The following is a 27,980-nucleotide window of genomic DNA, read 5'->3' on the forward strand; positions in this document are numbered from 1 at the left end:
ATGCACACAAAAAGTGGAACCAGAACGGGCCGTTCTAAACTTGGAACAGGCCGTTCTGGCCTATAAATAAAATTTTTTAGTTCGATTTTTACTAATCAAATACTAAAACTCAGAAACTAACATCAAATAATTAAATTTATTGAATATTAACATTGTAAATATAACTAAATAAATTTATTAAAATTCAATACAACAATAAAGATCAATAGTGGCAGAAACTGATTATGTTGTTCTGTAATGTTCATATCTGTTTTAATCCTGCTGGACTTTGGCCACCCTTGAAAGTTCTCTTGAATTCTGGATTTGGCCACAAAGTTGGACCAATTTAAGTAGACCAATAATCTTCATGTCAGAGCTCTCTAAACTGTCCTTCGTATACTTTTGCAACTTAGTGTAAGGTATATATGAGAGATATCTAAGTTTGATAGTCGTAATGTGCATGTAAGCATGAAGCGAGTATATGCGGGTAAAGGATATGAACTTTTTAGAACTTGCCGCAATCACACCACATTACATTTATCATTACTGTAAATCTCCCAGCGAGTCATGCGAGCAAGTGATATGAAATTTCTGAAACTTGCTGCAATCATACCACATTTCATTTAGCCTTATTGTAAATTTCTCAGCGGGTCAAACTTCTCTCGGATGTTGCGTTTCTTCCAACTTTGTGGCCAAATCTAGAACGCAAAAAGAACTTTTAAGGGTCGGCCAAAGTACAGCAGGATTAGAACAAAGATGGACATTAGAGAACAACATAATCATGTAAAAAATTATTCCTATTGTCACACTCCTGGTCACGCCTTACTGTAAATCTCCCAGCGGGTCATGCGAGCAAGAGATATGAACTTTCTGAAACTTGTTGCAATCGTACCACATTTCATTTAGTCTTATTGTAAATTTTTCAACGGGTCAAACTTCTCTCAGATGTTGCGTTTCTTCTAACTTTGTGGCCAAATCTAGAACGCAAAAGAACTTTGGTCGACCAAAGTCCAACATGATTAGAATAGAGATGGACATTAGATAATAACATAATCGTATAAAAAATTGTTCCTATTGTCACACTTCTGGTCACGCCACCATTGATCTTTATTGTTGTAATGAATTTTAATAAATTTATTTAGTTATATTTATAATGTTAATATTCAATAAATTTAATCACTTGATGCTAGTCTCTAAGTTTTGGTATTTGATAAGTGAAAATAAAAAAAAAAGAAAGAAAAACCTGAATCTGTAGGCCAGAATGACCCGTTCCGGATTCAGAACGGTCCGTTCTGATTCCACTTTTTATGTGCATTTTTTAAATCTGGAACGACCCGTTCTGATCTATTCGTTATGTGTTATTTTTTAATCTGGAACGGCCCGTTCTAGAATGGAAAATAATTTTGCCCGATTACTATTTGGGTAAATATTTTTTAAAATAGTATTATTTGAGTAAAAAACTAAAAAAAAATGGGAATGAATGCTTTAAGATCTATAAAGTCTAAATTATCATAATTTTTGCATACGTTTTAATATATATATATATATATATATTTATTTATTTATTTTGACTTTCTTCCAAATCAAACAAAACAAAAAAAAAATTGAATTTCTTTTTGTCAAATAACTTTCACTTTGGATTTGTTTTCTTTGTTTTATTTTGTTTTTTTTTTTTAATATTTTTCTGTAAACTAAATAAATCCTAAAAATTAAACTAATCACGTTTTTTAAAAAAAAGAAAAGGATCCACGTAGAAGAACTCACCTTGTAAGTTGCGTTTTGAATACAAATAGGCAAGCATTGAATGAAGAAACCCAACCAACACTGGTGTCGTGTTTTGTCCCGGGGATGAGTACTGAGTAGCATCGCATAGCAGTATCATCATCTGAACAAGAATATGGATATCATCTTCTCTGTTTCGGTTCTATTACAGGCAAGAACTAACACAATCTATCTTTATTCATTCTTTCTTTCATCGATCGCTTAGTTGACTTGAACTTGGACTACCATGTGATGTAGGTACTTCTACTCTCTTCGCCTTCCCTCACCGCTGCCTCACAACATGGAACATATAGGTACGCCTGAATCTACATTTGGTCACCATCAAGATCCATGTTCTTTCCAAAACCACTAATTTCTAATAATTGTTTCTCCTAGGGCTAAGCATTCGGAAGAATACTGCGCAATGTACGATATATGTGGTCAACGCAGTGATGGGAAGGCTCTCAATTGCCCTTATGGTTCTCCTTCTGTGAAGGTGAATCATCTCTTTTTTACTTGATCATGATCTTGATTCATGATCATCTTGTACCAAATTTAACCATATCTGCTGCTTTGCTTCCTAACTCCAGCCTGATGACCTACTTTCTGCCAAAATTCAAAGTCTGTGTCCCACCATAACTGGAAATGTTTGTTGTACGGCGGATCAGTTTGACACACTGAGAGTGCAGGTTCAACAGGCAAGTTTATTTTTCTTTATCTCTTCCCTGTCTTTTATTTTAATTTAGGTTTTCACCGACCTCCATGTTTTATTTAAGTCTCTGATTTTACGTGGGTAACTCATTTGTCTTGATTAAATCTTAAATTCAAGAGATGCATGTGCTGACGAGCGAATTTGGTTGTTGCCGGTTGCATTACCTCATTCTTAATTAAATATAAGGTTGTGAACTTGTGATATAACCTTATTTCTGTTGGAAGCTGCTCTTTCTTGCTTATGTTGGACTATTTTATGAATTTTCTTTTACTACTCTCATTAATCATCTCATTCATATGACATGTTGACCTAACGACCTTATCATTATTTTGTTTATTTCTGTTTCTATTATGCATTAACAGAAACATATTGTATCTTGCAGGCAGTACCAATTCTAGTGGGCTGTCCAGCATGTTTGAGGAATTTTCTAAACCTTTTTTGTGAACTTTCTTGCTCTCCTAATCAGAGTTTATTCATCAACGTGACATCTATTTCTGAGGTCAGGCATTTCCTTCTCTGAACTTATTTTGTAATAACACTGTTTTTTTTTTGACATTTTAAGTTTTTGGCTGGCTCTTTTATGGTTACAGGAATGTTTTCAGTGCTCCTAGGCTTAAATATCTTTTTAAAGTAATTGTACAACTTTGGCATTTTTTTTCCTTTTAGCAGCATGCTACTCTGTTTGTTAGTATTTATGTATGGAGATGTTGTTTTTGAGGTTCCAGCAGTTCTATAATGCTGAACAATTTGGGAGAAAAACTTGCAGTCTTTCACCAGAAACAGCATTCCCTTTAGTGCTACTATTTCATGTATATTTTGCTTCAGTGCAAATTATGTAGTGCGTACTTTCAAAGTTTATGATAAAGCCAAATAAAGTGAAAATAATATATAGTCCCTAGATCTGATAAAAAAATATCAATCCCTAGATAGGCACGTATTCTCATTTCAGGCTCATGCTTTTCTTATGATAGTAAGAAAATAGCTGAATTATGGTATCTGTTAATGAAATCATAATTGAAAAGTTCAGTTGTTCTTCTAATGGCTAATTCTGGTGTGAAATAGATATGAATTCAGTGAACTTGAAATATTTCATATCTTAGCTTGATCTTGGTAAACTGCATATAGTTTCTTTATCATGCTCCATTGCTCCTATAACTAATTAATCCTTCCTCATTAACAAAGTTTAAAAGAATGCAACGACTTGATGCCTTTTGTGCTGTTATTTGTTTAGATACGGACTTGGGAGAACTACACCACAAGAGCTGGGTGTTGTTAGAGAGCCCAAAGCCTTATAAACCTCACACCAGAATCCCATACTTCCAGTGTGGACCTTAAGCCCCATACCTTGTTATTGGGTCCTAATATCCCACCACGCTCCACAACCTTAGTATTCACACAGGCTGGCTGTGCACTAGCCCCTTCACTAGTCCCAGGCAAACACTGCAATGTTGCATCACTATTTGTGCTGCTCGTTTGTTTGTTGCTGAGAGACATGGTGGAAGGCTCTGCTACCAATTGATAAGAATCTTGGGAGAATCAGATCATGAACGGTAGTCATTGTAGTTCTCTTACTTCCAATGTGGGACTCAAGTCCCACATTACCTTGCAATTAGATCCTAATAGCTTAGAAATTCATAGTTTGCATCCAGATCCATCTTGTTATGAAACCTATTCATATCTCAATGTTTTATGGATACTTATTGGGAGCTATGAAATTTAGATCAAAATTTTATAAATTACCAGTATGTTGACTTGTGTACACGTATGGTAGCATTGGTCTTTCTGGATGTACCAAAATGGCTATAACTTGTAAATATAGTAATAATTTGCTATTGTTCTGGTGTCATTTTTCTTCTTTTTACTAAGCCAAAGTAGCTTTCTTGTTGGTTTAAATTCCAGTGTTTTGCTAGCACATAGGTTGTTTGGGCATGTACAAAAATGGACCAATGGAAACATCAAAGAGGAGAGTAGATTGGATAGTTTTAGCCATTTGAAAAGGGGGAGAGGAGACCAAGAAGGACAATGGATGAGGTTATTAAGAGGGATATGATGAATAATATCTGAGATTTGGTCTTTAACTGAACCAAATAACATTATGAGATTCATGAGCTGACCTCACCTAATGGGATAAGACTTTTGTTGTTTTATCTTTTAGTAAATAAATTGGTGAACAGAGGGGAAAAGCAATTTTATTTTGCATCATTTATAGGCAATTTCAGGTGGTCTACCCAAATAATTTTGTGAAAGAGGACAACTAACCTGACACCTTTACCTTATTGAAGCTGGCGCTACCTCCTGAAGCGAACAAAGCAAATTAATGAGGTGGTTTGGAATGTAGAAACTGTGACTCTGACTAAGCAGTAACAATTGGCATTATTAATCCAACAAGAACATAATCATTGAATCAACCATACAAAAGTATGTCAACAGCTAGAGTGAGAGATGTAAAAAAGGTGGTAAATATTTTAAGGAGAATATGGCATGTGTTATAGGCAGGAATTTGTTTTATTATATAATATAATAATAGAAAAATTAGTTTTTTTTCCATGTGATTTAGTCTTATAAATTCACTATAGACTTTAAGATTATAATTTGTTATTGACCATCTTATATTCATTTCAGGTTAATGGTAATATGACTGTGGATGGCATTGAATTTTCCATAACTGAAACTTTTGGAGAAGGTCTATATGAATCATGTAAGGATGTAAAGTTTGGGACAATGAATACCAGGGCCATAGATTTTGTTGGGGCTGGAGCTAGCAATTTTAAAGGTGATCCATTATAACACGGGTGGATTTATTGTGCAAACATATATGAATTCTGTTATCAAGTGATCTTACCTTTGCAATTAGAATGATTCCTCCCTCTTGTATTGATAATTTGATATGTTCATTGAGCATGTGTGTCTATAATTTGGGAATGAATGTTTAGTTTTTTGCAACAATAAATAGGAAATTTGGGAGTTAACTTACTATTAGCTTGCTCCTTGTATGTCATGTGTGTAGTTCTGACTTCTGAGGTTGATGAAATATACAGGTTCAGCCATGAAAAGATACAACAGATCCTAAATAGCTGCAGACATACTTTTTCTTGTTTGTATTTTGGGATTCCCTCCGGTCCTTTATATAAGAACAAATGGGTATACGTTTTTAGTCCTAATTCTAAGAAACAAATACTTACTTTAATATGTATTAATTGTTAATTTCCTTATATACTCTCATGTAAGTAGATGCATTTATTGATCTATTAACAATACAAGTTATACTTATTGGTAGAAGAAGTTATCTTTTGAATTAGTTGTAGTGTCATTTAATGCAATTAATATTTAAACCAATCAATTCAAAGGGTGTTTTTGGAATAAAATTTAATTCTATGACATTATTAATGAAAATTAACTATCTTAACTACTTTTATTGGTTTTGATAAATTAGTTATTTGTTTTCTATATGAAGGGTCGAAGGTAGTACAAAGTAGCTGCTTCTGATATTATGTTTTGCATGTCATTGGAATTTTTCTTTTTCCCTTTATCTGCTCATTCTATACCTGCTCTTCATGTGCTTATGCGTTTTAACTTCTGATTGTCATCGCCAGAGTGGTTTGCATTTCTTGGTCAGAAAGTTCCTCCTGGTTTTCCTGGTTCTCCTTATTCTATACAATTTAAGACAACCGTTCTTGACCCATCTCCTATGAAACTTATGAATGTGTCTGTATATTCGTGTAATGACACTTCACTGGGCTGCTCTTGTGGCGATTGTCCTTCATCACCTGTTTGCTCGGATTCAGAACCTTCTCCACCCAGAAAAGACCCCTGCTCCATTAGAATTGGATCTCTAAAGGTTGAAACAATACATTCTGATCCTTTTTTATGAGGAATGTTCATTTGTTTATGACTGAATAAATTCAATGTGTTTTTTTTTTTCTGTAAAAGTATTGCCTTTCCTTATTTAGTGGAGCAATTGGTTGGTTGTCTACTGAAAAATTGTTATTCAGCTTTTGTTACATGTTGTGAAACTGGTTTTTGTATAATTATACCCACAGGTCAGATGTGTGGAGTTTTCGCTGGCCATCTTGTATATTGTATTGGTTTTTGTGTTGTTTGGGTGGGCATTGTTGCAAAGGACAAGAGGAAGGAGGGGCCTTGGATCCAGTGTGGAACCATTATTAAATGATATGGTCGGTGAAGGAAGTAGTTTTGCTAACCTTCAAAAGAATGGAACTCATCCTGAGGAGGTATGTGCAAAATCTTGTTTTGTATCAATCATCGTGTTTAGGATTTAGAAGGAAGATTTCTACTATTATCCATCACCATTATTATTGTGGAAACCAACTGTCCCATAAGCTTAAGTTGTTAGTTGAAGTCAAATGAATGATTTTATACTTTTATAATCTACATATCCATTAAAGCAAGAGCTCCTTGGGCTAGAAACATAGATAGTGTGCAGGTTCACTTGCCATGTGCTTAATTTCAATTTTCAACTTATTTATTTATTTAAAGGAATGGAAGCTGCAAGGGTTGTTTATTTGAAGACCTTGTTTTCCAAAATCCATTCTTTCAACTTTATTTGAAGAAAATTTTAGGAGGGGCTGTTTTTTAATAGCTGGTATTGTATGCATAGTAGTGGTTGTCAAACTGTATTTTGCGTTACAGTATTTTAACTGCACAGGACTGCTGCCCTTGAATAGTCTGTACATATGTCTCAGCATCTAACATAAGTAGGGTCTTGGGAGCAATTTTATATTGAAAAAGCAATTCATCAAAGATCTTGGAATTCTAGGAAACACTTTTATTTGGTATGTAAAATGTTTTGCATAATGCAGAAAGTAATGCTTTTTGGCAATATACTGTAATTCGAAACACAAGGAACACAACTTCTTGTGTTTTCTTCTTGGTTTAGCCATGAGACCTGATTTAATTCCTGAAATGATGTTTCTCAATTTGCCTCTTTTAATTCTACATTAATGTGAGAGTTAAATGATTTATAGCACATGTATAATGAATAGTTATAGTTATTACTCATTATGATATTGTTGACTTTGTCTTGACAAATAAAAGGTGCAACTGATAGATCCTCAAGGGAAGAATGTGGTGCAATTTTCTTTTGTTCAAGGATGCCTGTCCAGCTTTTACAGGTCAGTGGTTGTAGCAGCTCTTGCTAGGTTTTCAATTACATAATCTTTGATTTCTTTTTGGTTTTTTTTTTCATCCAGGACATATGGAAGATGGGCAGCTAGAAAACCCACAGTTGTCCTTTGTTTGTCGTTGGCAATTGTTGTATTGCTTTCTCTGGGTTTGCTTCGTTTTGAGGTGGAGACCCGACCTGAGAAGGTACTAAATTTTCATCTGTTGCATCTCCAGTGTGCAATTTTCATTTGCTTGTGTAACTTCTACATGCAAAAATTGCAATCTTTTTGGTCTTTTACTTTGTTTTATTTATCTTTTATGTCCCCTTAGACATGTTTGGCTGAGCTGTTCGAACTTATGCTCAATATTAAGCACATTTTGCATAACAGCTCAAGCAAATTAAAATTGTTTTACACTGTGAATCTGTACTTATAAATAATGTGAAGAAAAATATTTTCATAAAGGCTTATGGCACCAAATAAGTCCTTCTAAGCAAAAACAATACTATCCAGAGGTTCATTCTTATAGAAACAACCTTTCTGTCTGCTTGAGCTTTTTGGATACATACCAGTCAATTTCTGGGCCTGAATTCTGGAGTTTTAGAGAATTCCCAATATTCTAATTTAAGATATATAATCATGATTTTCAACACACAACAAAAAAGTTCTCTAGTACTTCATCTAGAGTCACTAAATACAGGTGATAGTTTTAAAAAGAGGTGATGCTAAAATAAGTTTTAAAAGGAATATATATCTATGATCATAATCCTTATTTTCTTCTAGAAGTTTGGCCTTACTTTCTTCTTTGTGTTGCAGTTATGGGTTGGTCCTGGGAGTAAGGCAGCTGAAGAGAAAGATTTTTTTGATAGCCACCTTGCTCCATTCTACAGAATTGAACAGGTGTCAGTTTGCTTATAATTTGTTTTACTTTTCTTTTTGGTCTTGTAATTCTATGCATGTGATCCAATCTAAGCTGCCTCTTATGTAAATAGGTTATCTATCATGCATGCTCATTTGCATTTTTGGCCTTTACTACCTTTCCCTTCCTCACCCCCCCCAAATAAAAGAAGATATTGATCAAGACGGAGAGAAAAAATTGAGTTTGATGGATAAGGAATCCTCCTTAATGTAAAAAGATAACAAAAAACAGAGAAAAAAAATAAATCAATGAAGCAAAGCTAGATAGTTCCTAATTACATCTACTCAATACCCTCCCATAAAAACACCACGTGCTCTATGCCAAATAGAAGTCAAACGCCTGACTTTTTGATCCAATGAAACCTCCTTAATGATGATATGAGAGTTGCTCTTTTTATTATTATTAAAGTGTATTAAGAAAAATGTAAGAAAGCAGTTTTGGTGTGTATAGAATGAAGAATAGAGGGCTGAGCAAAAGAGTAAGGCTTGAAATTGGTAATGGGTTCATATTTATTATTCTTGTACAGTTTGGTGGCAGACCTCAAAACCCCTGTTGGCAGGATGGCTGCTATGTTGAAGTTTATTGACACATTAAATAATTGTTAAATTTAAAAATTAGTCCCTACAAGTCAACTGAAAGAGCTCAAGGTTTTGAAGTCCTTTATTGACACAAATTAAATAATGGACTTCAACATGTTTTGTTCTATCACGCTGAACAAAATTATAAGCTATGCTAATAGCTGACATATTATCAGGGTAGAGTTTGGTGGTCCATCCCATTTAATCTTGAATTCTTTTCAATGTCTTTAAATTTCCAGGAAAGTTTTCCCATTCTATCCAAACATGTTACTTGGCAGAGAATATGAAGTCAAGTCAACCATAGTTTTCTTTTCAATGTTTTCGTTAAGTTCCCTTCTTATTTCATGCTATTATTCTATCTGAAATAAATCACATTTTACAATATTGTTTGTGTATGTTTCAGCTCATAATAGCGACAATCCCTGAATCTAAGCACGGCAAGCCACCAAGTATCATAACAGAAGAAAATATTGAATTGCTTTTTGAAATTCAGGAAAAGGTGTTTTGATTTTCTGTTCTTATCACTTATTAGAATTTAAACAGAGTCATTGTGGGACCTACTTTATTACAAAATATATTTACATTTCAATATTTGGACAGGTTGATGGAATTCGTGCAAATTATTCTGGTTTGTTAGTATCTCTGAGTGACATTTGCTTGAAGCCTTTAGGGGAAGATTGTGCCACTCAAAGCATTTTGCAGGTCCGAACCACTACTTTCCTAATTATTCCTGTAGTACTTTTGAATTCTGTATTGCAAATAATTAATTATTTGGCTTCTGTTATATGTAAGTTGTACAACCAGCTGGCTCTTCTTATTTGAGAAATGTTAGGAACACACTCTCTAATATACTCTTTTTAACACTATTATTGGTTGAAATTTGTTGGAAATTACAAAATTGTGTGGATCCCACCCCTTATTTAATGAATTGCACTCATGATTTTGTAGTTTTCACTAGTTTTTAACTAATAGGAAAGTGTGTTGGAAAGTGTTTTGTTAGCACTTCTCTTATTCAGTTATATTTCAATTCACTGTTATTTTTTTAGCATACATTGAAGCCTTCATTTGATTTCCTTATTTTTATTCTAATAGTATTTTCAAATGGATCCTGACAATTATGACAACTATGGCGGTGTTGAACATGCTGAGTATTGTTTTCAGGTAAAATTCTGTAATCTGATTATGGATTATCTTAGTTGTTATTCAATGAGTTTAATTTAAGGCAGATTACTTTATGAGTGGGCAAAAATTGATAATAAAAAGATTAATGTTTTAGGAAATACTAAATTCCAAAAAATACTAATTCTCGTTGAAATATTTGCATAGGCATGGATGGAATACCTGCCTTTTTGTTTTTATTTTCTTTTTAGACAGTGTAGTCTTTTGTGTCAAATGGATTGAATGTGTAATGCTTCCTTGGGTGCTTCTATGCATAATTACTTGTTATAGATTATGTTGATTTTATCTCATAGGCATAGCTTTTGTTTAAGAAGACTTTAATTTGTCTGTCTATTATATATGTAGGCTCTATTTATTTGAATTTATCATTTTCAGCATTACACTTCTACTGAAACATGCTTTAGTGCATTTAAGGCTCCCCTTGAGCCAACTACTGCCTTGGGAGGGTTTTCTGGAAACAATTATTCTGAGGTAAGAATCTTGAATTTTGGCATAGATGTCCTTTCATGCATGACTGCTATGCTGATTATCCTATATTCTAGGCTTCTGCATTTATTATCACGTACCCAGTCAATAATGCATTTACGAGAGTTGGAGATGAGAATGGGAAGGCAATAGCCTGGGAAAAAGCTTTTATCCAGTTAGCTAAGGTATGACTACTAAATGTATTCATTGCAGTTATTGATTCTTGTGTAGCTTATATGCACTCAAAATCTGCATTTTATTTGACACATCCCCTTAAATCCTTATGCTGTTGTTGTATTCTTAATTATTGAAAGAAAATGGTTGTCATCTTAGGCGGTTAATTTTTCAATTAAAAGTTTATCCTAGTAAATTAACTGAAGAAACAAGGGACATTTTGTTGAAGAGCTTTTTGACAATTTATTTTCGGATAAGGATCAAATAACCACTAGATTGGTTATTCAGTTTAACCTATGTTTTTAAAACCTGACTGGTCAGCGAACCGGTCAAGGCATTGGTTCAAGATCCAATAGTTCAACCATGATTGAACCATGGTCAAACCGGTATAAATAGAATAATAATATTTAAATAATATATAAAATAACATTACATAAACATAATATCATAATTTTATAATACTAAAATTAAAATAAAACATCGTTTTATATATTTATATTTTTTTAAAGTGCATTTATAAGTCTAAATATAATATTTTAATTATAATTTTAATAAAATATAACAATATATATTAAAAATTTTACATTTAAAGTATAAAAATCTCAAATTAATATAATATAAAATATAAAATATCATGATATAAAAATTTATTAATTAATATTGATGACTAAATTATATCTTTATAAGAAAATTATTAAAAATAATAAATAACATAATTTATTCTAGTTTATATTTTTTATTAAATATATTTATTTATTTATCATAAAAAATATTTTAAATAATTTTAGAGAAAAAAAAAATTCTTTTGAAAAGGACTGGTTCAACTTGGTTTTGTGGACCAGTTTTGGGCTGGTTTATTTGATTTTTGATGGGTTTTTTCACACCTCAGTATTGTGGTTCTTCCATACCAGTAGACTGACTGGTTTCCGGTCCGACCAGTTGAATCAGCTGGTCCATTTTTGACAACAAAAAGTTTGACATAAATAACTGAAATTAATTGTAACAATTTTGATTGGCTACAAACAAGGTACCAAACTTATTAGGAAAAATCCAAGTTCCATATCGACTAGAAAGAAAGTCAAAATAAGGTAGGGATTAATTCTCACTTTACAAACCAGTTTTGTAGAGTTTAGTTAGTGTGACTTTCCCAAGAAACAACATTAGGATGACCAAGATGTTAGAGTTGTGTAGCTGTGACTATATCTACTCTGATCAATCAAAGGCTGATAAAATGCCTGAGAAGTGTAATTATCCAAATTGCAGTTAGTCTAATAAATTAAACAAGTCCAACCTATATCCTCTTGCTGCAAATACATCTGTAAGCCACTAATGTGGAACTTATGTTATTATAAGTGAGTTGTGGAGAGAGAGGGAGAGAAACAGACAGGCTATAACCAAAATTCAGTTAGGAGTGTATTATATACCACCTGCATTAGGCTCCCAAAAAAATATCCTTTCAGTACGAAAATATCCATGCAGTACAATAGTCAACAGGCCCAACCCAATCCTTAGGCAAGTAAAACATCCGCTTTAGGCTCCCAAAAAATATTTTTTTCTTATTAATATTTAAAAAAATAAAAAGGTTAGTAATAATTACTTGATAAGGAATATTAGTTTAGGTTTAATTACCGTTATGTCCCTGTAGTTTCATGAACTTTACTTTTTAATCTCTAATTAAAAAATTCCATTTTAGTCTTTATAATACATACTGTTTTTGTTTCCATTTCATCTTTGTTTCACAAATTTTACATTTTAGTCCTTGTAGCCATAGATGATAAGGACTAAAACTGAATGTAGAATGTATAGGGAATTCTATGGGCACTTCATTACTGAATTTTTCTTCTCTTTTCTTGTCCATACACTTTTTGAACCAATTTTACATTTGGAAGGAGGAATTGCTTCCAATGGTGCAATCTAGGAATCTTACCTTGTCATTTTCAACTGAAAGTTCAATTGAGGAAGAATTGAAGAGAGAAAGCACTGCAGATGTCATCACCATACTTGTATGAAATTTCTGTTCTTTCAACTGAATGTGAAAACATGATTTGTGTTGTGTGTAAGCCAATGAAATTATTGGTTTGGTTGTGGCTTCATAAAGATGTGCTTTACTGGAATATTGAATAAATTTCTTCTCCAACATATTAGGTGAGCTATATTGTAATGTTTGCTTATATATCGGTGACCTTGGGAGATACACCACCTCACCCATGTTCTTTCTACCTCTCGTCCAAGGTATGCTTGTTATTTTTCTTGAAGCTTGCAATTATCTTTTTCCCATCTACTTTGTACACTGATACTGATTTGTGTGTATACTCAAACAATACATGCATAATGTAAGTGTCAATATGTGCTAAACTGTACTTCTTGATTTTAATGTTCTTAACTTATGCTCATGAGGATCCCAAGCTTCTAAACTACATAGCGGAGCTGAAGTGTTGTATATTAATTGTGAGATGAGAGAAACAAAGAATGAGAGAAGATAGAAACAAATATTTTATTTTATGAATTTTCTCAAGTGAGTGTACCACTCAGCAGAGTTATCTGTTTATAATAATTGTGATTACAAAGATAATAAATAACTACTACTATTTTCTAGAAAACTACTTCATAAGATACATTAAACTCAGTTAAACACACTAACTAAGCTATGTGGAAGAATCGTAATAATCATTAAATGCTCCTATTTCCAACATTAATAATAATAAATGCAAAAGATCACAAAGTTGATGAGGAAACAATTTGCATGTTTTGGCATCTGTTATCATTGTGGGTGGGGTGTTAGCAATGTTTTTAAAACTGAATCGATGATAATGATGTGATTGAACTAGTGATGTAAAGGTACTGATTCAATATTCAATGGTCTAACTATAGTTAAACCGGTAATAATTAAATTTATATTTTTGAATATTATATAATATTTTTTAAGTAATAAAATAATATAAAATTATGGAAAATAAGAATCTAAACTTTTTAAATAAATATAAATGACTAAATATGTTTTGTAAGTTGAAAATTAATAACAAATTAACAATTGACAAAACAATGTATACTTAGGTGAACTCTTTAAATATGTGTTTTCATTTATCTAAAAAAATGCTTTATATTAAATTAAAAAAAAATAAAATAAAGAATAGAAGTACTGGTTCAAATTGGTTTTTTACACTGGTTTCCACTGATTCTGGGATGCTCTGATTTGTTTGGAGTTAATGGACTAGTTACCAAACCAATTTCTGATTGAACCAATTGGTTTGGTCTGGTTTTTAAAACAATGGGTGTTAGAGATGTAATATAAAACAGCCGCTTGTCTTCACCTAATAAGTTAAGTTTTGGGATAGTTGTTTCATAACATGGCATCTATGACTATGACTGAGTGGTGTAGAGGTTCCTTGCTGCCATTATTCTTGTAATAAAAAGTTAAATTTCAGCTAAAGGTAGGTGCACCTATGCATTGTGTGCACTTTAATCTCTAAAGGTTGTTGCATAAGCAGGCATGTTGGAGATGTAATATAAAATATTCACTTGTTTTCATCTAATAAGTTGAGATTTTGAAATAGTTGGTTTATGACATTGGGAGTCTATATTTTGGAATTTGGATTTACTAGTTGATCATTGTAAATATTCTTGTTTGCTATCATTTTGTTTGTTCGTGTATTGAGACCTACATTCATCTTAGGTTTCCATTCTTGGTCTCTATGATCTCTTTGATTTCTCTCAAGATCTTAAATTTATTTCTTGGTGTCAGAGCTGTTTTGGTTTGATTCCATTAATGTGAGCCTTCAAGGGAGCTATGTTATTTATTGAGGGCAGTTCACTTTTGAATTTGGAGTTTTGTTTTCAATTTACTTTAACTTTAGTGCCTAAAGATTTTAAGTTTCAAAGTGGTTTCAATTTCCTGTGTCACATGTGTGTAAGATGGGAGACAAAGGCTAATAATAATATTAGATCAGGTTTAAGATTGTTGACCATTTTACCATTGTTAATGAGAAGACAAATAGAGTACATTTTATCTTGAATTCTTCTGTAGGTTCTAATGCTTAACAACAAACTGCATTATTTATTTATTTTCAATTCTTTGCTCATTTGGTTGACCCAAAGATGCTAGAAATTAATTTTAACCTTTTCAGATGTTATGGATAGACTCTTTAATTAAGGCTATCGTTATTTTATGCTTCTCTTTCTTCAACTTGATGTTATGCAGGTATTGCTTGGTCTTTTGGGGGTTTTGCTTGTTATGCTTTCTGTCCTTGGATCAGTTGGATTTTTCAGTGCTATTGGAGTAAAATCAACACTAATCATAATGGAAGTCATACCTTTTCTGGTTTTAGCTGTAAGTTTATATGTTTTTGTCATTCTTGAGTATATTTTATTAATTGCTATCAGAGATGCTATATTTGTCTTATGAGTATTATTCAGGTTGAATTGACTAAGTGCCAGTTTGGGTTCCTCCAGCATACAATTTTGTACAGTATCCATGCTTGTTTGGATAAATTTTGTGGTGGATGGGATTAATCTTGCAATGCAGAGATTTGATACTGGGAAACATGAATTTGAGCTTCTATGTCAGGCATAATTGATACCCACAAATTATGTCCTAATTACTCTTTGGACTTTGGAGATCAATTCTTATCAATTCACTTCTAAAATATCATACTTTTATTTGAAAATCAATTCTTTCAAAATGAAAAATCTAAAAAACAAACCCTAAAATTTTTCAATTCCAAACTACTAAGCCATTCAATGAATATTTTTGTTTCCATGAAGGTTTATTTTTAATCTTAAATTAATAATTTTGTTCTTGCACTTAACATCATTTTTCGTTTTGATCCTTCATGAAAAAACTCTACATTTTGGTCTCTATACAAAAAAAAAATGTTTACGAAATGGTCCTTGCTACTTGTTGATGTTACTAGAGTATTAGATATTGTCCCCATATGAAACAAATTTACATTTCATTTGGGTCTTTGCACCTAACACATTTTTTTCAGTCGCTATAGGAAAAGATACTCTAATACTGTCATAATGTCAACAAAAAGTGGAGATTAATTTGTAAGAAAAATTCATGCTGGGACCAAAATGTAGAGTTTCATGTAGGGACTTTGGACATTGTCATCATTGGTCCCTGTAGAATAACAAAAAACGAAAGAAAGATATGAAGCTTTGTATTTGTTATTTACATTTTGATCTCTTCAAGAGAGATCTGATTATTCAGTTTCACAGAAAGAGTACATGAGAAGCTAACTAACTATGTTTATGTGGCATAAGCCAATCAGCTTGCAGATATCCTAACTAACAACATAACTAACTATGCTGATGTGGCAGATAGCCAATCAGATTACAGATACAAAGGAGAACTCTCTATTACTCCCCCCTACAAACTCAGGTTTGTGAGGAACTCAGAACCTTGATTTTGTCTTTGATAGAACAAAACTGAGTCTTAGGAAGAGACTTGGTGAGAATGTCAGCCACTTGAGCTTGAGTAGAAACATAGATAGGAAACAATAAATGAATTGTTAAGAACCGGTTCTCAAACAAAGAAAATATCAAGCTTCATGAGTGAAGAATAGGATTGTGACTCAAAGCAATAGTAATATATAACTGGAGTTGGAATATGAATCTGCAACTCATTGAGCAAGGATTTGATTGTGTATATGATAGCTTCACACTTGTGAATACTAAACTGTACTTGGTTTAATATCTGTTGTAATTGTAACTAACTGAAGTTAGTTATGCTGAGCTGAACTGACAGTTAGATCTGAGTTGTAGTCTAGTCAGCAAAGCTTCTTGTGTAAGTTGTTGCTATCTGTATAAATACGAAGATTTGTTCTGTAAGTGTTGTAAGATTTGAGTTTCTTTTCTTTAATTGGATTTTCATTTTATGATCAGGTTGGTGTTGATAACATGTGCATAATCGTAGATGCTGTGAAACGGCAACCCTTAGGTTTACCAATTGAAGAAAAAATAAGCGGTGCAATGGGTGAAGTTGGACCTTCAATAACACTGGCCAGCTTATCAGAGATTCTGGCATTTGCTGTAGGATCATTTGTTTCTATGCCAGCATGCCGTGTTTTCTCCATGATTGCAGGTTAAAGAATTTTCTCCTCTCCCTGTATTTTGGACAAAAAGAATACTGAATTGACATCTGTGTATGCTGAATTGAAAATTTAACCTATACATATAAAAAGAAGGGTAAAAATACAACTCCTTTAGAAAGTGATTTTACAATTTCATAACTCGTGGATTTTCTTTTCTATAGCTTTGGCGGTTCTACTGGACTTCCTTCTACAGATTACTGCCTTTGTAGCTTTGGTTACATTAGACTTTGTGCGAGCCAAGGATAACAGGATTGACTGCTTTCCATGCATAAAGTTAAGTTCGTCCTCTACAGAGCAGAATGAAGGTATGTGCAAGTTGTGGCATGGATACTTTGTTTTTATGCTAAGCCTGCATCTTACAGATTAAGATTTTCGGTATAGTGGTTTTCAAAATGGTATAGCCTTTATGATCATGTGTAAAAGTTTTGATCAGTTATGCTTCTATTCTTCTTATGCGTTTATGATGGGGTCTTTTGCTTTGTCCTTGCTTCAAGCCCAAAGCTCTTCTGCATGAGGGATCTACTTGGATAGTAAACCATTATTGTTACTCTATCTAATAGGTTAAGCCTTAAGCTATTAGGATCAAGTTGGTCTTTGACATATCAAAGGCTCCATGTGTAGTGGTTACAAATTTGAGCCTTCTTGCCCTTTTATTTTTGTCTTGGTTAGATTTAGTTTCAGCACAAGGTATTGGGAAAAACTTAAGTTTCACATCAACTAGAAATAAAGCTAACATAAAACATACAAGTGGGGGGCAATCCTCACCTTAAAAGTTAATTTTGTAAGTTTTAGTTAGACTTGATCTCACTTTCTTAAAAAGGCATCAAAGTTGTTTTAGATTCATTAAAAAAGGGTCATCCACCATATATACATGCACCACACCCAATACTATTGGGTGTGAGAAGGTGTATTGTTAGTCCTACCTATCTTGGATCATTTAAAAAGGATCACCCAATGTATATCCATGTGCTAAGCTCAATATTGTTGAGTGTGACGGAGTGTATTGAGAAAAACTTAAGTTCCACATCAACTAAAGATAAGGCCAAAATAGAGTATATAAGTGGTGGGTAGCACTCACCATACAAGCTAATTTTGTAGGGTTTAATTAGATTCAATCACACTTTCTTAAGTCAAGGCATGATTTTTATGTGCTTTAATGCTTCAACATGAAAGGACTCTCATGTAATGAAACATCAAACATGTTAAGGATATAATTCACTCTTAAGTATCCACCTTGTAAATTAAACTTTTACTTTTAAATTGATGCTCAATAATTGTTTATATATCTAACATTTCCATTAAAGAATAATCATGAATTATTTTCAGCTTCTGTTGTATTTTGTATTTTAAACTTTTTTCTCTCCTTGTTTATATATGGTTCTAATCATATCCTAATCAAAGTGTAGGCAATAGGCAGGAAAGAGATGGATTGCTGACACGATATATGAAGGTAAACTCATATTGAGTTCACGGGTTGATCAAGTATAAACTAAAAATTAAATTTTATTGTAGTACCTATGTTCTATGAATTCAATTTTATTGTTTTCTTATTATATTTGGTGATCATAGGCACAAAATTCTGAAGATAATTATACTTTGTTTGAGATTAGTTAAATAAATAGGGGAGAATGAGGATGGAATGGGCATTCAGTGAGTTGGAACATTTGCAAGTAAAAGAGAAATCCTCTGTGAAAGGGAAACTGTTGGAGAACTACTTTTCCTTGTTGTGTTTAGTTTGAATAAGGAAATAAAACCACTTTCCCCCCTCTCAGGTTCTTAGCCAATTGTTCTGACCTGCTAGACCAACAAGCAGTTGAAATGGAGTCCAGGATTAGGTTTGAAGCTTTGGTGGGTTAAGTAGTTTTTTTTAAGCAAGTAACCATCAAATACAGTTCTCAGCTTTTGGAAATCAAGTACAGTGTAGATGGAATCGATAACATCAAATATAAATGCTGGGAAAGTGAATGCAAAAGCAAGGAATCAATTGGGAGGATGAGGGCTCCTAGTCTCCTACAAACAACCCACTTGAGAGATACATCCTAATGCAGACAAGTAGGGTAGAAATTTGGGGGTTTGAAGGGGGAATTGAAGGGGTAAAAAGGTGGAGCTGCCCATCTTTGTGTGTGACGATCCTTTGGGGTGGATAGGCTGGGCTGAATTTATTTTTGAAGTGCAACGGGTGAAGCCATCTAAGAAGATTCAAATGGTTTTTATCAATATCTTCTGGTTCTTATGCAGGAAGAAACCAGAATGGAGAGGCTTAGGTCAGCTCATCCAGCAGTTTGGGGCTAGTAGTCCTAGCAATGTGTATGAAAGACAAATAAGACTGTAAGGCATACAGGTTTTGTAAAAGAGTACATTCAGGAATTCAACACATTGGTTGCTTAGGTTTCATTCTTAACAGGGGAATAGTTATTAGTGTAGAATCAGACCCCTTAACCATGAAAGATCTGTTCAAGGCTATGGTTCTAGAGAGGGCTGTTAAGGAAGGATCTGTAGACTATTCAAAGGATGGTGGGTTTGCAATCTTGACCCTTTATCCTTTGTGAAAGGGAAGCCCTTAGCAGAGAATTACTTCTGCTTGTTCTGTTCAGTTTCAATCAAGAAAAAATCACACTTTTCTCTATTTCCATCTTGGGTTCCTATCACTTTTCTTATCAAAATTAACCCTACTATCATTGTTTGAATATAGGAGGTTCATTCACTATTTCTTGGACTATGGGGAGTTAAATCTCTATTTCCATCTTTGGTTCCTATGACTTTACTTATCAAAATTAACTCTACTATCATTGTGTGAATATAGGAGGTTCATGCACCATTTCTTGGACTATGGGGAGTTAAAATCTCGGTCATTGCCATATTTGCTGCATTTACCTTAGCAAGCATTGTAAGTTTCTTGGGAAATGAAAAATATAACTTTCATTAAGGCCCTTTTGGAAATGTCATTATTTGTGATTTTTTTTGTTTCCTTTTATTTTAACAGGCATTATGCACAAGGATTGAACCTGGTCTTGAGCAACAGATTGCTCTTCCACGGGATTCCTATCTTCAGGTTTAAGTTTCTAATTATTTTCCCATGTTCTATTTTGTACTATCCAATCTCTTACATTCTCCTTCTATTTTATTGTTTTCAGGGTTATTTCAGTAACATATCTGAGTACCTTAGAGTTGGACCACCATTATATTTTGTTGTAAAGGATTACAACTACAGGTTGATTAATTTTATTGTTCTAGGGGTACTTGTCTCTTTATTAATTGATGTGATTCTCTTTTGAGAAGACAATTCAATGTTGTACTATTTGCAAACTGAAATGTGTTAAGAATGCAAGTTGCAGTTAAATGTAAAAAGCAAATAGAATTAGTGGGAAGCAAATTATGCATATCACTATTTGCCTCCACTGTGCTAGCACATGAAAAATCTCCAGTAGATGTATCAATTAAGTGTATTTTCTGAACTTTTGCACTGAATTCTTGTGCAGTTTGGGATCCAAACACACAAACCAGCTATGCTCCATTAGCCACTGTGATTCAAATTCTCTTTTAAATGAGGTAATTGAATGGTCAAGTTCTTTAATAAGTGATTATCACTGTGAAACCTCTCCATTTCATTAATATTAGTAGAAACTGAATATTTTATTGATTGCTTGAGAGAAAACTCAGTTAAGGCAGATTATCTACACTTGATACATGATAAGTAAGTACTGGAAACAAGGATCCCTAAATGTAAGAGTTTGACTGAGATTTCAGCATTAATATATAACCTATCCAAGGAAAGAATGAATGAATATCAAATACAAATACAAATTAAATATAAAATCAATCATAATCAATACCACCCCCCCCCCCCCCCCAAAAGCCAAGTCATATGCATCCATCTTGTAACATATGTATGCCTAGGACCTCGCAAAGATTTGATGAAAAGTCAGCCAGATTATCTTTGGGGCTCATAGTGGTAGTTTTGATAATGCTGAGAAGGATGTTTCCTCATCCTCTTCTACTATAATGTACATCTTCCAACAATAATCCTAGACTACAAGGAGAGTGTGTTAGTGCAGTGGTGACTTCAACTTCAAAACCATGAGTGATTGATTCATAATGACAAGTCGATTTATGAACCCAAAGTAAGCATTGCCATCTCAAATGAGTACAATGAATATGTTTATGAGTTAAGTGCTTTTCTGGTTTTGGGAGATGCTGTCAATTCAATTATTGTTATTTAGTTTAAGATTTTCAAAGCGAAGGTGGTCTAAAAAATGTACTGCACTCCATGAAGCTGGTATTTAATGCAAATATTCCCCAAGCTGGAAATTTTAAACAAAGATCAAGGGAAAATGGAGAAAGTTGTTCCTAACTTGAGTCAAATAAATGATTCTCCAATGATTTTTTTTTTAGGAAGAGTTTCTCAACATTTTTGTACGAAAAACAGTGGAGTTGAAAGATTGCTCTGAGGATGGTTTGTTTGTGGTGATGAGTACAATTAAGCATCTGTCGACATATTTACAACTAAGGATAATGCCAGAAGAAGGCTTGGCAACTTCAATACCCATGAAGTATTTAAGAGGGATCCAAATCCTTGGTCTGAAACTGATGGGTCAGATGTTTAAGACAGATAATACTGACATGCTCATTTCTAGTGATGTCAACATCATCAACATAAATCACACAAGATAAATGCAAGTGGTAGGGGATGAATGGAGAGAGAATACAGAGTGATCAGTTTCTCACCTATTCATACCAAAACTCTTGTTATGCTAAACTAAGTATGAGGGTCCTCAATTCATCATCCTAGGCTTCAAGAGTTTCAATGGACTAAATAAATGTACAACACTCGAATAAAGAGTCTAAGAACCTGTACAAGGTTAACTAATGAAGAAATAAAGGATATTAATTACAAAAGTTATACTCTTCATCAATATTGTTGAATGGTTGACTTATACATAGCTACACTTGTAATGTATTTTTATTTTTTATATTGGCATATAAGAATGAATTATGTATATCTTGTTCTATAACATTGCAGATTTCTAGAGCATCATTAGTGCCAGAATCAAGCTACATAGCCAAGCCAGCTGCCTCATGGCTTGATGATTTTCTTGTATGGATATCACCTGAAGCTTTTAGTTGCTGTCGAAAATTCACAAATGGCTCTTATTGTCCACCTGATGATCAGGCATGTGCTTCTTTATTTGTCCTCGGATAAATCTTGTGTAAAGCGTGCTCAACTTTCTCTACTACAAGTTTTGAATTATATTCATGCACATTTATATGCATATTCATTGGGATGTTGTGGTTTCTGTCTTTTCTCCAGCCTTATTTTTCTATATTCATCAATTGTTTGTATGATGAATCTAATTAAATATTGCTCAATATACCATCATATATCTCTCAATTACAATATTAAATGTCTGTCTTTGTTCAGCCACCTTGCTGTTTTCCAGATGAAGGTCCATGTGGGTTGGGTGGAGTGTGCAAAGACTGTACAACAGTAATATACTTTTACCACCAAGCTTTTTGTTTATTATATACAATACTGCCTGCCAAAAGATACATCTGTGAATCAAAAGGGTGAATTAGTAAAATGACTGACACTTTTGGTCGATTCCTAGTGTTTCCGCCACTTGGATTTGGTTAATGATCGTCCATCTACAGCACAGTTCAGAGAGAAGCTTCCCTGGTTTCTTGATGCACTGCCATCAGCTGATTGTGCCAAGGGTGGTCACGGAGCTTACACCAACAGTGTAGATTTGAATGGTTTGAAAGATACTCGCTCCCTTTTTTAAAAGGACAAAACTTATATTCTGTTCCTTATGTATTTGTTGCAAGTTGTAACATTCTCAAATTTGAAAAACTGATATGTAGATTTTGCTTATAACCGGCTTTCAGGTTATGAGGGTGGTGTCATACAAGCTTCTGAGTTTCGTACTTATCATACACCACTTAATAGACAAGTATGCAGTGTGATAAATGATGATCTTATTTTCCTGGCTTCAGCATGATTTTTTACTTCCATTTATCTGTTTTGATCAATGAAAATCTTGTTAGGGTGACTATGTTAATGCAATACGAGCTGCAAGGGACTTTTCAGCAAGAATTTCTACTTCTTTAAAGGTTTGGACATCAATGGCATTATGCATTTTTACCTGAGTTGTTTTAGCATTCAGGATCCAAGAATTGTTTGGTATATGACCTTCACGTTTTTTGTTTTCTCCTTGTAATTTTATTTTTCTATTAGAACTTCATTTATGCGCCTTTTCCTAGGATTAAGTCTATTATTATTATTATTATTATTATTATTATTATTATTTCTGTCTTTCACCAATATTATATTTTACTTGGAAATGTTATCCACTTGTCATTGTTTTAACTTGACCTTTGAGTCTCAATCTCTGTTGGTATTGCTAACTCATCACTTTTTATCTGAATGTCTCTTTGCTGATATGAAGTTTTTAACAAGTAGATGATATGATTATGTATCTACTTCCCATTTTCTCACCCTTATGAAGCATTTTGTAGTGGCTCCCACTTTGTTGATTCTTTTGTGAATCTCCACTACTTGCTGACTACTATGTTTCTCTCTTGCAGATGGATATTTTTCCATACTCTGTATTTTATATCTTCTTTGAACAATACCTGGATATATGGATGTTAGCTCTGATCAACATTGCCATAGCACTAGGTTGGTATTCCAAAACGGTTTAAGTAACTCATGTACACAGGATGACATACTTGTGAGTCAACTGTGTGGTATAAGCTGGACTGTCACCCTTCATTTTTCCTTCCATGTTTGCAGTTTTTCATATGATTATATCAAGTCTGTCTTTCCTTAACCAATTTCATTTGTCATTAAATAACTTGTGATGATATAACAGGTGCTATTTTTGTGGTTTGTCTGGTCATCACATCCAGGTATAAAACATATCCAAACTTAAACCTTGTATATTTACAGTTAAATTCTAAATTTGTTCTCTCCTTTTCAGGATTTAAGCATAATATTTTTTTTTTCTGTTCGCTATTCAATGCAGCTTGTGGAGTTCAGCAATAATATTACTTGTTTTGGTCATGATAATTTTGGACCTCATGGTATCATTTATCTTACAGTTGTGAATTTTGTTTCATCTTTTATTTTCTTTCCCTTTTGGTATCCTATTTAATACTTAGTTACAGAATGAAAATCACGATCTTTGTGACTCCTGCAGGGTGTAATGGCAATTTTGGGTATTCAACTCAATGCAGTGTCTGTTGTAAACCTTATTATGTCAATAGGGATTGCTGTGGAGTTCTGTGTGCATATAGTACATGCATTCATGGTTAGTCTTATCCTTTATTCTATAAATTGACGTGACTTCCCCATATGGTATGAAACAGTGATATTAGTCGGTGTGGCACTTTACAATTTCCTATTTGTTCGTTGGGGAAATGGGGTTTGGGAATTACTATAGCATGTAAAATTCTACCTTCTTTATTACCAGGGGAACATTGACACTTTGATTAATTCAGCGAGACCTTTATGCAACTGAACCACCTGTATATTGATGACTATGCACATTTTCTGATGATCTTGGGCTTTTATACTTGTGTTCACAGGTAAGCTTGGGGGATAGGAGCCAACGAGCAAAGACAGCATTGTGTACCATGGGGGCTTCTGTATTCAGGTTGGTTATATTATTGTTGCCTTTGGAAATGTCGTGGGTTGTAATATTTGTAGCCTTGGACCGAGTGTAGCCCACTACATATATAGTGAGCATATCAAGCAAGAATTGTTCTTGTTATTACGAGAACAACAAATTTTGACCATACAATCATGGATGAGTTGACCATCTGTGTATAATTGTATGATCAAAAGTTGTTTTCATGATTATTAGCGAGAACAATTCTCACCTAATATGCCTCCTATATATTATACTATACTGTATTATATCATAGTGTTTGACCTGATTTATAGTATAAGTAGGTGCATTAGGTTATTGTACTTTTGTGTAACATCTTACTATCAAAGTCATGATACACTGTGGAGCCTTAGAATTTTAATATGACTAGTCCATGATCACTTCTGCTATGAGTTTTCCACCAAGGTGGCTTGGACTTGTACTAATATTAGTTCTTAGGATCCATATCCTTGGTAAGAAAGAAGGGATATTCAGACTTCTAGTCAGCCACTCAGCGGCAATTATGGGTGGACATGCAGAGTGGCTGGGTTGGTTGGTTGAGTGCATTCTTCTATATTTTATACATATCTAAATATGTATCTTACACCATATCCTATATTTTCAAATAATCATATCACTATCAGACAAAATCGAATTAGATACACATGCACAAGAAATTTAACATGTGAACTTTTGATCCATTGGACTTTGTGACAAGTTTATCTTATAAGTTATTTGGTAGTGGAGCTTTGATATAACTCTTGCTCTGTTGTCAGAGAAATAACTCGTTACAAAAATTATTTGATTGGTGGTTGAATTATTAGTGTCTGCCTACATTATTATTTTTGACATTTTTCTTTCTGTATTATTTATCTTTGCTTGGCAGTGGAATCACACTTACAAAATTAGTTGGAGTTCTCGTCCTTTGCTTCTCAACATCAGAAATTTTTGTGGTATGTGACATATCACCTTGGCTCCAACACTAGATTGTCTGCTCAAGAAATGTTAAAGTAGCTTTCGGATCTTTGCAGGTGTATTACTTCCAGATGTATCTGGCTTTGGTTATCATTGGCTTCTTGCATGGTCTTGTGTTTCTACCCGTAAGTCTGTGGTGTAAAAAAATGTAGCTTTTTGTTAACGTCATCTACACCCTTACACGTGATGTAGTCGTTAATCCATACAATTGCCATTGGGATTAGTTCTGCCTGTAGGAATCAAAGCACTTTACCTGTTCTGCACAGGTTTAATTCCTACTGCCAGCAATCCTCTTTGGTAGGCATCTGTTAGCACCACTGTAAGCCCTTGCTGAGGCTTGTGGTATGTTTTGACCTCATAGGATAGCCTACCTATCCCCCAAGTCATTTTTTGTACCCAAAAAGTATATATTCAAATAATTAATTAGGAAATATCTCACATTTCCTGCCCTTTCTTTCAGGTGGTATTGAGCTTGTTTGGTCCTCCATTAAGATATACAGTCATCAAGGAGCAGCAAGAGGACATGGCTTCTGCTTCATCAGAACAGCCTCTATTAAGATGAAAGTTACATTTTAACTATGCTAACCACATATGTAATGAACAAGAAAACTTGTTTTGATTATAGAGGATCAGTAGTATCTTCTCTTTCGACTTTTAGATTGAGAAAGTTCATTGCTTGTATATCCGAACATGGTCAAGGAGAAACCCTAGCGACTTTTACTAATTTCTGATGTTTGGTAGGTTTGACAATCAGTTACTTTAGTGAGTACCTGAACATCCGAGAACATTTGTTGATATTTGAAGCAAATATATGTTTATAGATATTCACATACTTTTGTTTTTGTTGTAATCTACTGTTATCATTTTCAAGGATGTCAAACTTGAGTGTTAACCTGTAAAATCGTCCGAGTTTATGAACCTACTCTCCAAATCACTCTGACTCGTCGCTGGAATAGTTTCTTTGTGGGATGGCGCAAACTCTGGCGAGATCATTCGATATCAGTCAAAACTGTGAGCTTACCTCTGATTTTGTGAGTTCTTCTCTACACCATATTCACGGTAAAACGGCGTTGAGAGGTATCTGAACTCAAACGATTAGAGTTCAACTCTCGCATCTCAATGTTTGCAAATTCATCTTATTTATAAAATAAAATAAATAAAAAATGAAACCTGCATAAAGCAAACTGTTAGAACATTGCATTTCTAGTAATATAACCTGATTCCAATAACCTGCAATGATACATTTTTGACTGAGTAATGCCTCAGGTTTAGCCAAGTTTTGGGAGAAAGGAGTTTCTTCCATTTTAAAAATTAGGACACTACTACTATAATGCAGCAGTGGTAGTGTGATAAGTGCTAGCTTAAATTTATCTAATTATTGGGATAAAATAAACAATTATGCATAATCCAATTAAGAGACATATTATTGAAAGTATTTTTAAAATTTAAATATGGCAATTGATAGCTGCCAGAATTATCAAGAAAAGTGATAGCTGCCAGAATTATCAAGAAGGCCAAAAAAGGAATATAATAAGGACAACTCTTATCTATGGCATAATAGTTAGTTGCAAAACATACTATTTAAGCTCGAATGTATTGCTGAAGTTGTTGTCAACGCTTCACATATATATACAATTACAAAGTATTCAATAAGAAGTTAAATAATTAGTAGACACATAAAAAATTCTCGCCCAAACAAAAGAATATAATAATTATGCAGAAAAATTAGTATAATTGCATTAGTGAACGAAGGAGAAATACTGTGGTCGCTTGCATGAAGGAGAAACATAGAAAAGGTCGCGTTCTATTATATTTGCTTGGGGTTGCCTCGTGCAAAAAATATTGTGAAGACTTGGTGGCAATGGCAGCAAAGGTCGCGCAAGAGAGTGGTCTGTGGCCCGTGGCGTGAAACTCACATCGAAGAAAGGAAGAAAGGGGTGTCAACTGTCAAATGAGAATAGCAAGCGTCCAGTTTTCTTTATCTTTTAAATTATTTTATTTTATTTTTATTTAATTATATAAGCGAATGATAACACTTTTGAAAGACACGATTAGTTGCTAGTATAAAATCTCTTTACACTGACAATGTATGAGTGATTAACTTTTATATATATATATATATATATATTAAAAAAAGTTTTTGGAATAATTTTAATTTAGTTGTGTCAACTTTCTTAATCCTAACATTTAGAGTCTGTTCAGCTAAGTTCATTTGTAATTTAAATTTTTTACTTATAAGTGAAAGTTGGGTCAAATAATTTATAAATTTTTTTTGAAGAAAATAAGTAGTTTATTATTTGTGAAGAAATAATAAAAATAAGTTTTTGAAAAAGCTAACTCAAGTAACTTAAGCAAATTTTTTTTTTTTAGTACTCAA

General features: G+C 33.3%; 1 protein-coding gene across 4 annotated transcripts; it reads left to right on the forward strand.

Moving 5' to 3' along the window:
• Positions 1-1,753: 1,753 nt before the first annotated feature.
• Positions 1,754-26,453, forward strand: LOC109819276 (Patched family protein). Of its 4 annotated transcripts, none has more exons than XR_014429710.1 (40): positions 1,754-1,912; positions 1,999-2,054; positions 2,137-2,236; positions 2,331-2,442; positions 2,839-2,951; positions 5,075-5,225; positions 6,046-6,290; positions 6,493-6,684; positions 7,508-7,584; positions 7,663-7,780; positions 8,392-8,475; positions 9,476-9,571; positions 9,673-9,774; positions 10,165-10,233; positions 10,627-10,722; positions 10,794-10,901; positions 12,780-12,893; positions 13,036-13,122; positions 15,089-15,217; positions 16,774-16,972; positions 17,144-17,287; positions 18,389-18,432; positions 19,786-19,869; positions 19,966-20,034; positions 20,117-20,193; positions 20,462-20,531; positions 22,003-22,152; positions 22,402-22,467; positions 22,589-22,733; positions 22,866-22,930; positions 23,025-23,090; positions 23,565-23,658; positions 23,852-23,888; positions 24,005-24,062; positions 24,179-24,289; positions 24,567-24,634; positions 25,515-25,581; positions 25,660-25,728; positions 25,870-25,945; positions 26,064-26,453. XR_014429710.1 is itself a non-coding variant. In XM_083063809.1 (40 exons), the coding sequence occupies exons 1-39, from the start codon at positions 1,877-1,879 to the stop codon at positions 25,873-25,875; spliced, it is 3,774 nt and encodes a 1,257-aa protein (XP_082919935.1). In that variant the 5' UTR covers positions 1,754-1,876; the 3' UTR covers positions 25,876-25,922; positions 26,064-26,453. The 4 variants fall into 4 exon arrangements, 3 of the variants coding, with proteins under 3 accessions (XP_082919935.1, XP_082919936.1, XP_082919934.1); XM_083063809.1 differs by having other exon boundaries at positions 25,870-25,922; XM_083063808.1 differs by lacking the exon at positions 25,870-25,945 and having other exon boundaries at positions 1,755-1,912.
• Positions 26,454-27,980: the final 1,527 nt, after the last annotated feature.

This window comes from Cajanus cajan, chromosome 9, assembly GCF_000230855.2.
Source record: "Cajanus cajan strain Asha chromosome 9, NIPB_CcT2T_4, whole genome shotgun sequence".
NCBI lineage: Eukaryota > Viridiplantae > Streptophyta > Magnoliopsida > Fabales > Fabaceae > Cajanus > Cajanus cajan.

Excerpts from the sequence above, each read along its gene's own strand:
- LOC109819276 (XM_083063808.1), top strand. The coding sequence starts at position 1,877 with ATGGATATCATCTTCTCTGTTTCGGTTCTATTACAG. Across the intron at positions 10,902-12,779 it reads CTTTTATCCAGTTAGCTAAG|GAGGAATTGCTTCCAATGGT; the intron begins GTATGACTACTA and ends TACATTTGGAAG. Across the intron at positions 13,123-15,088 it reads CTTTCTACCTCTCGTCCAAG|GTATTGCTTGGTCTTTTGGG; the intron begins GTATGCTTGTTA and ends GATGTTATGCAG.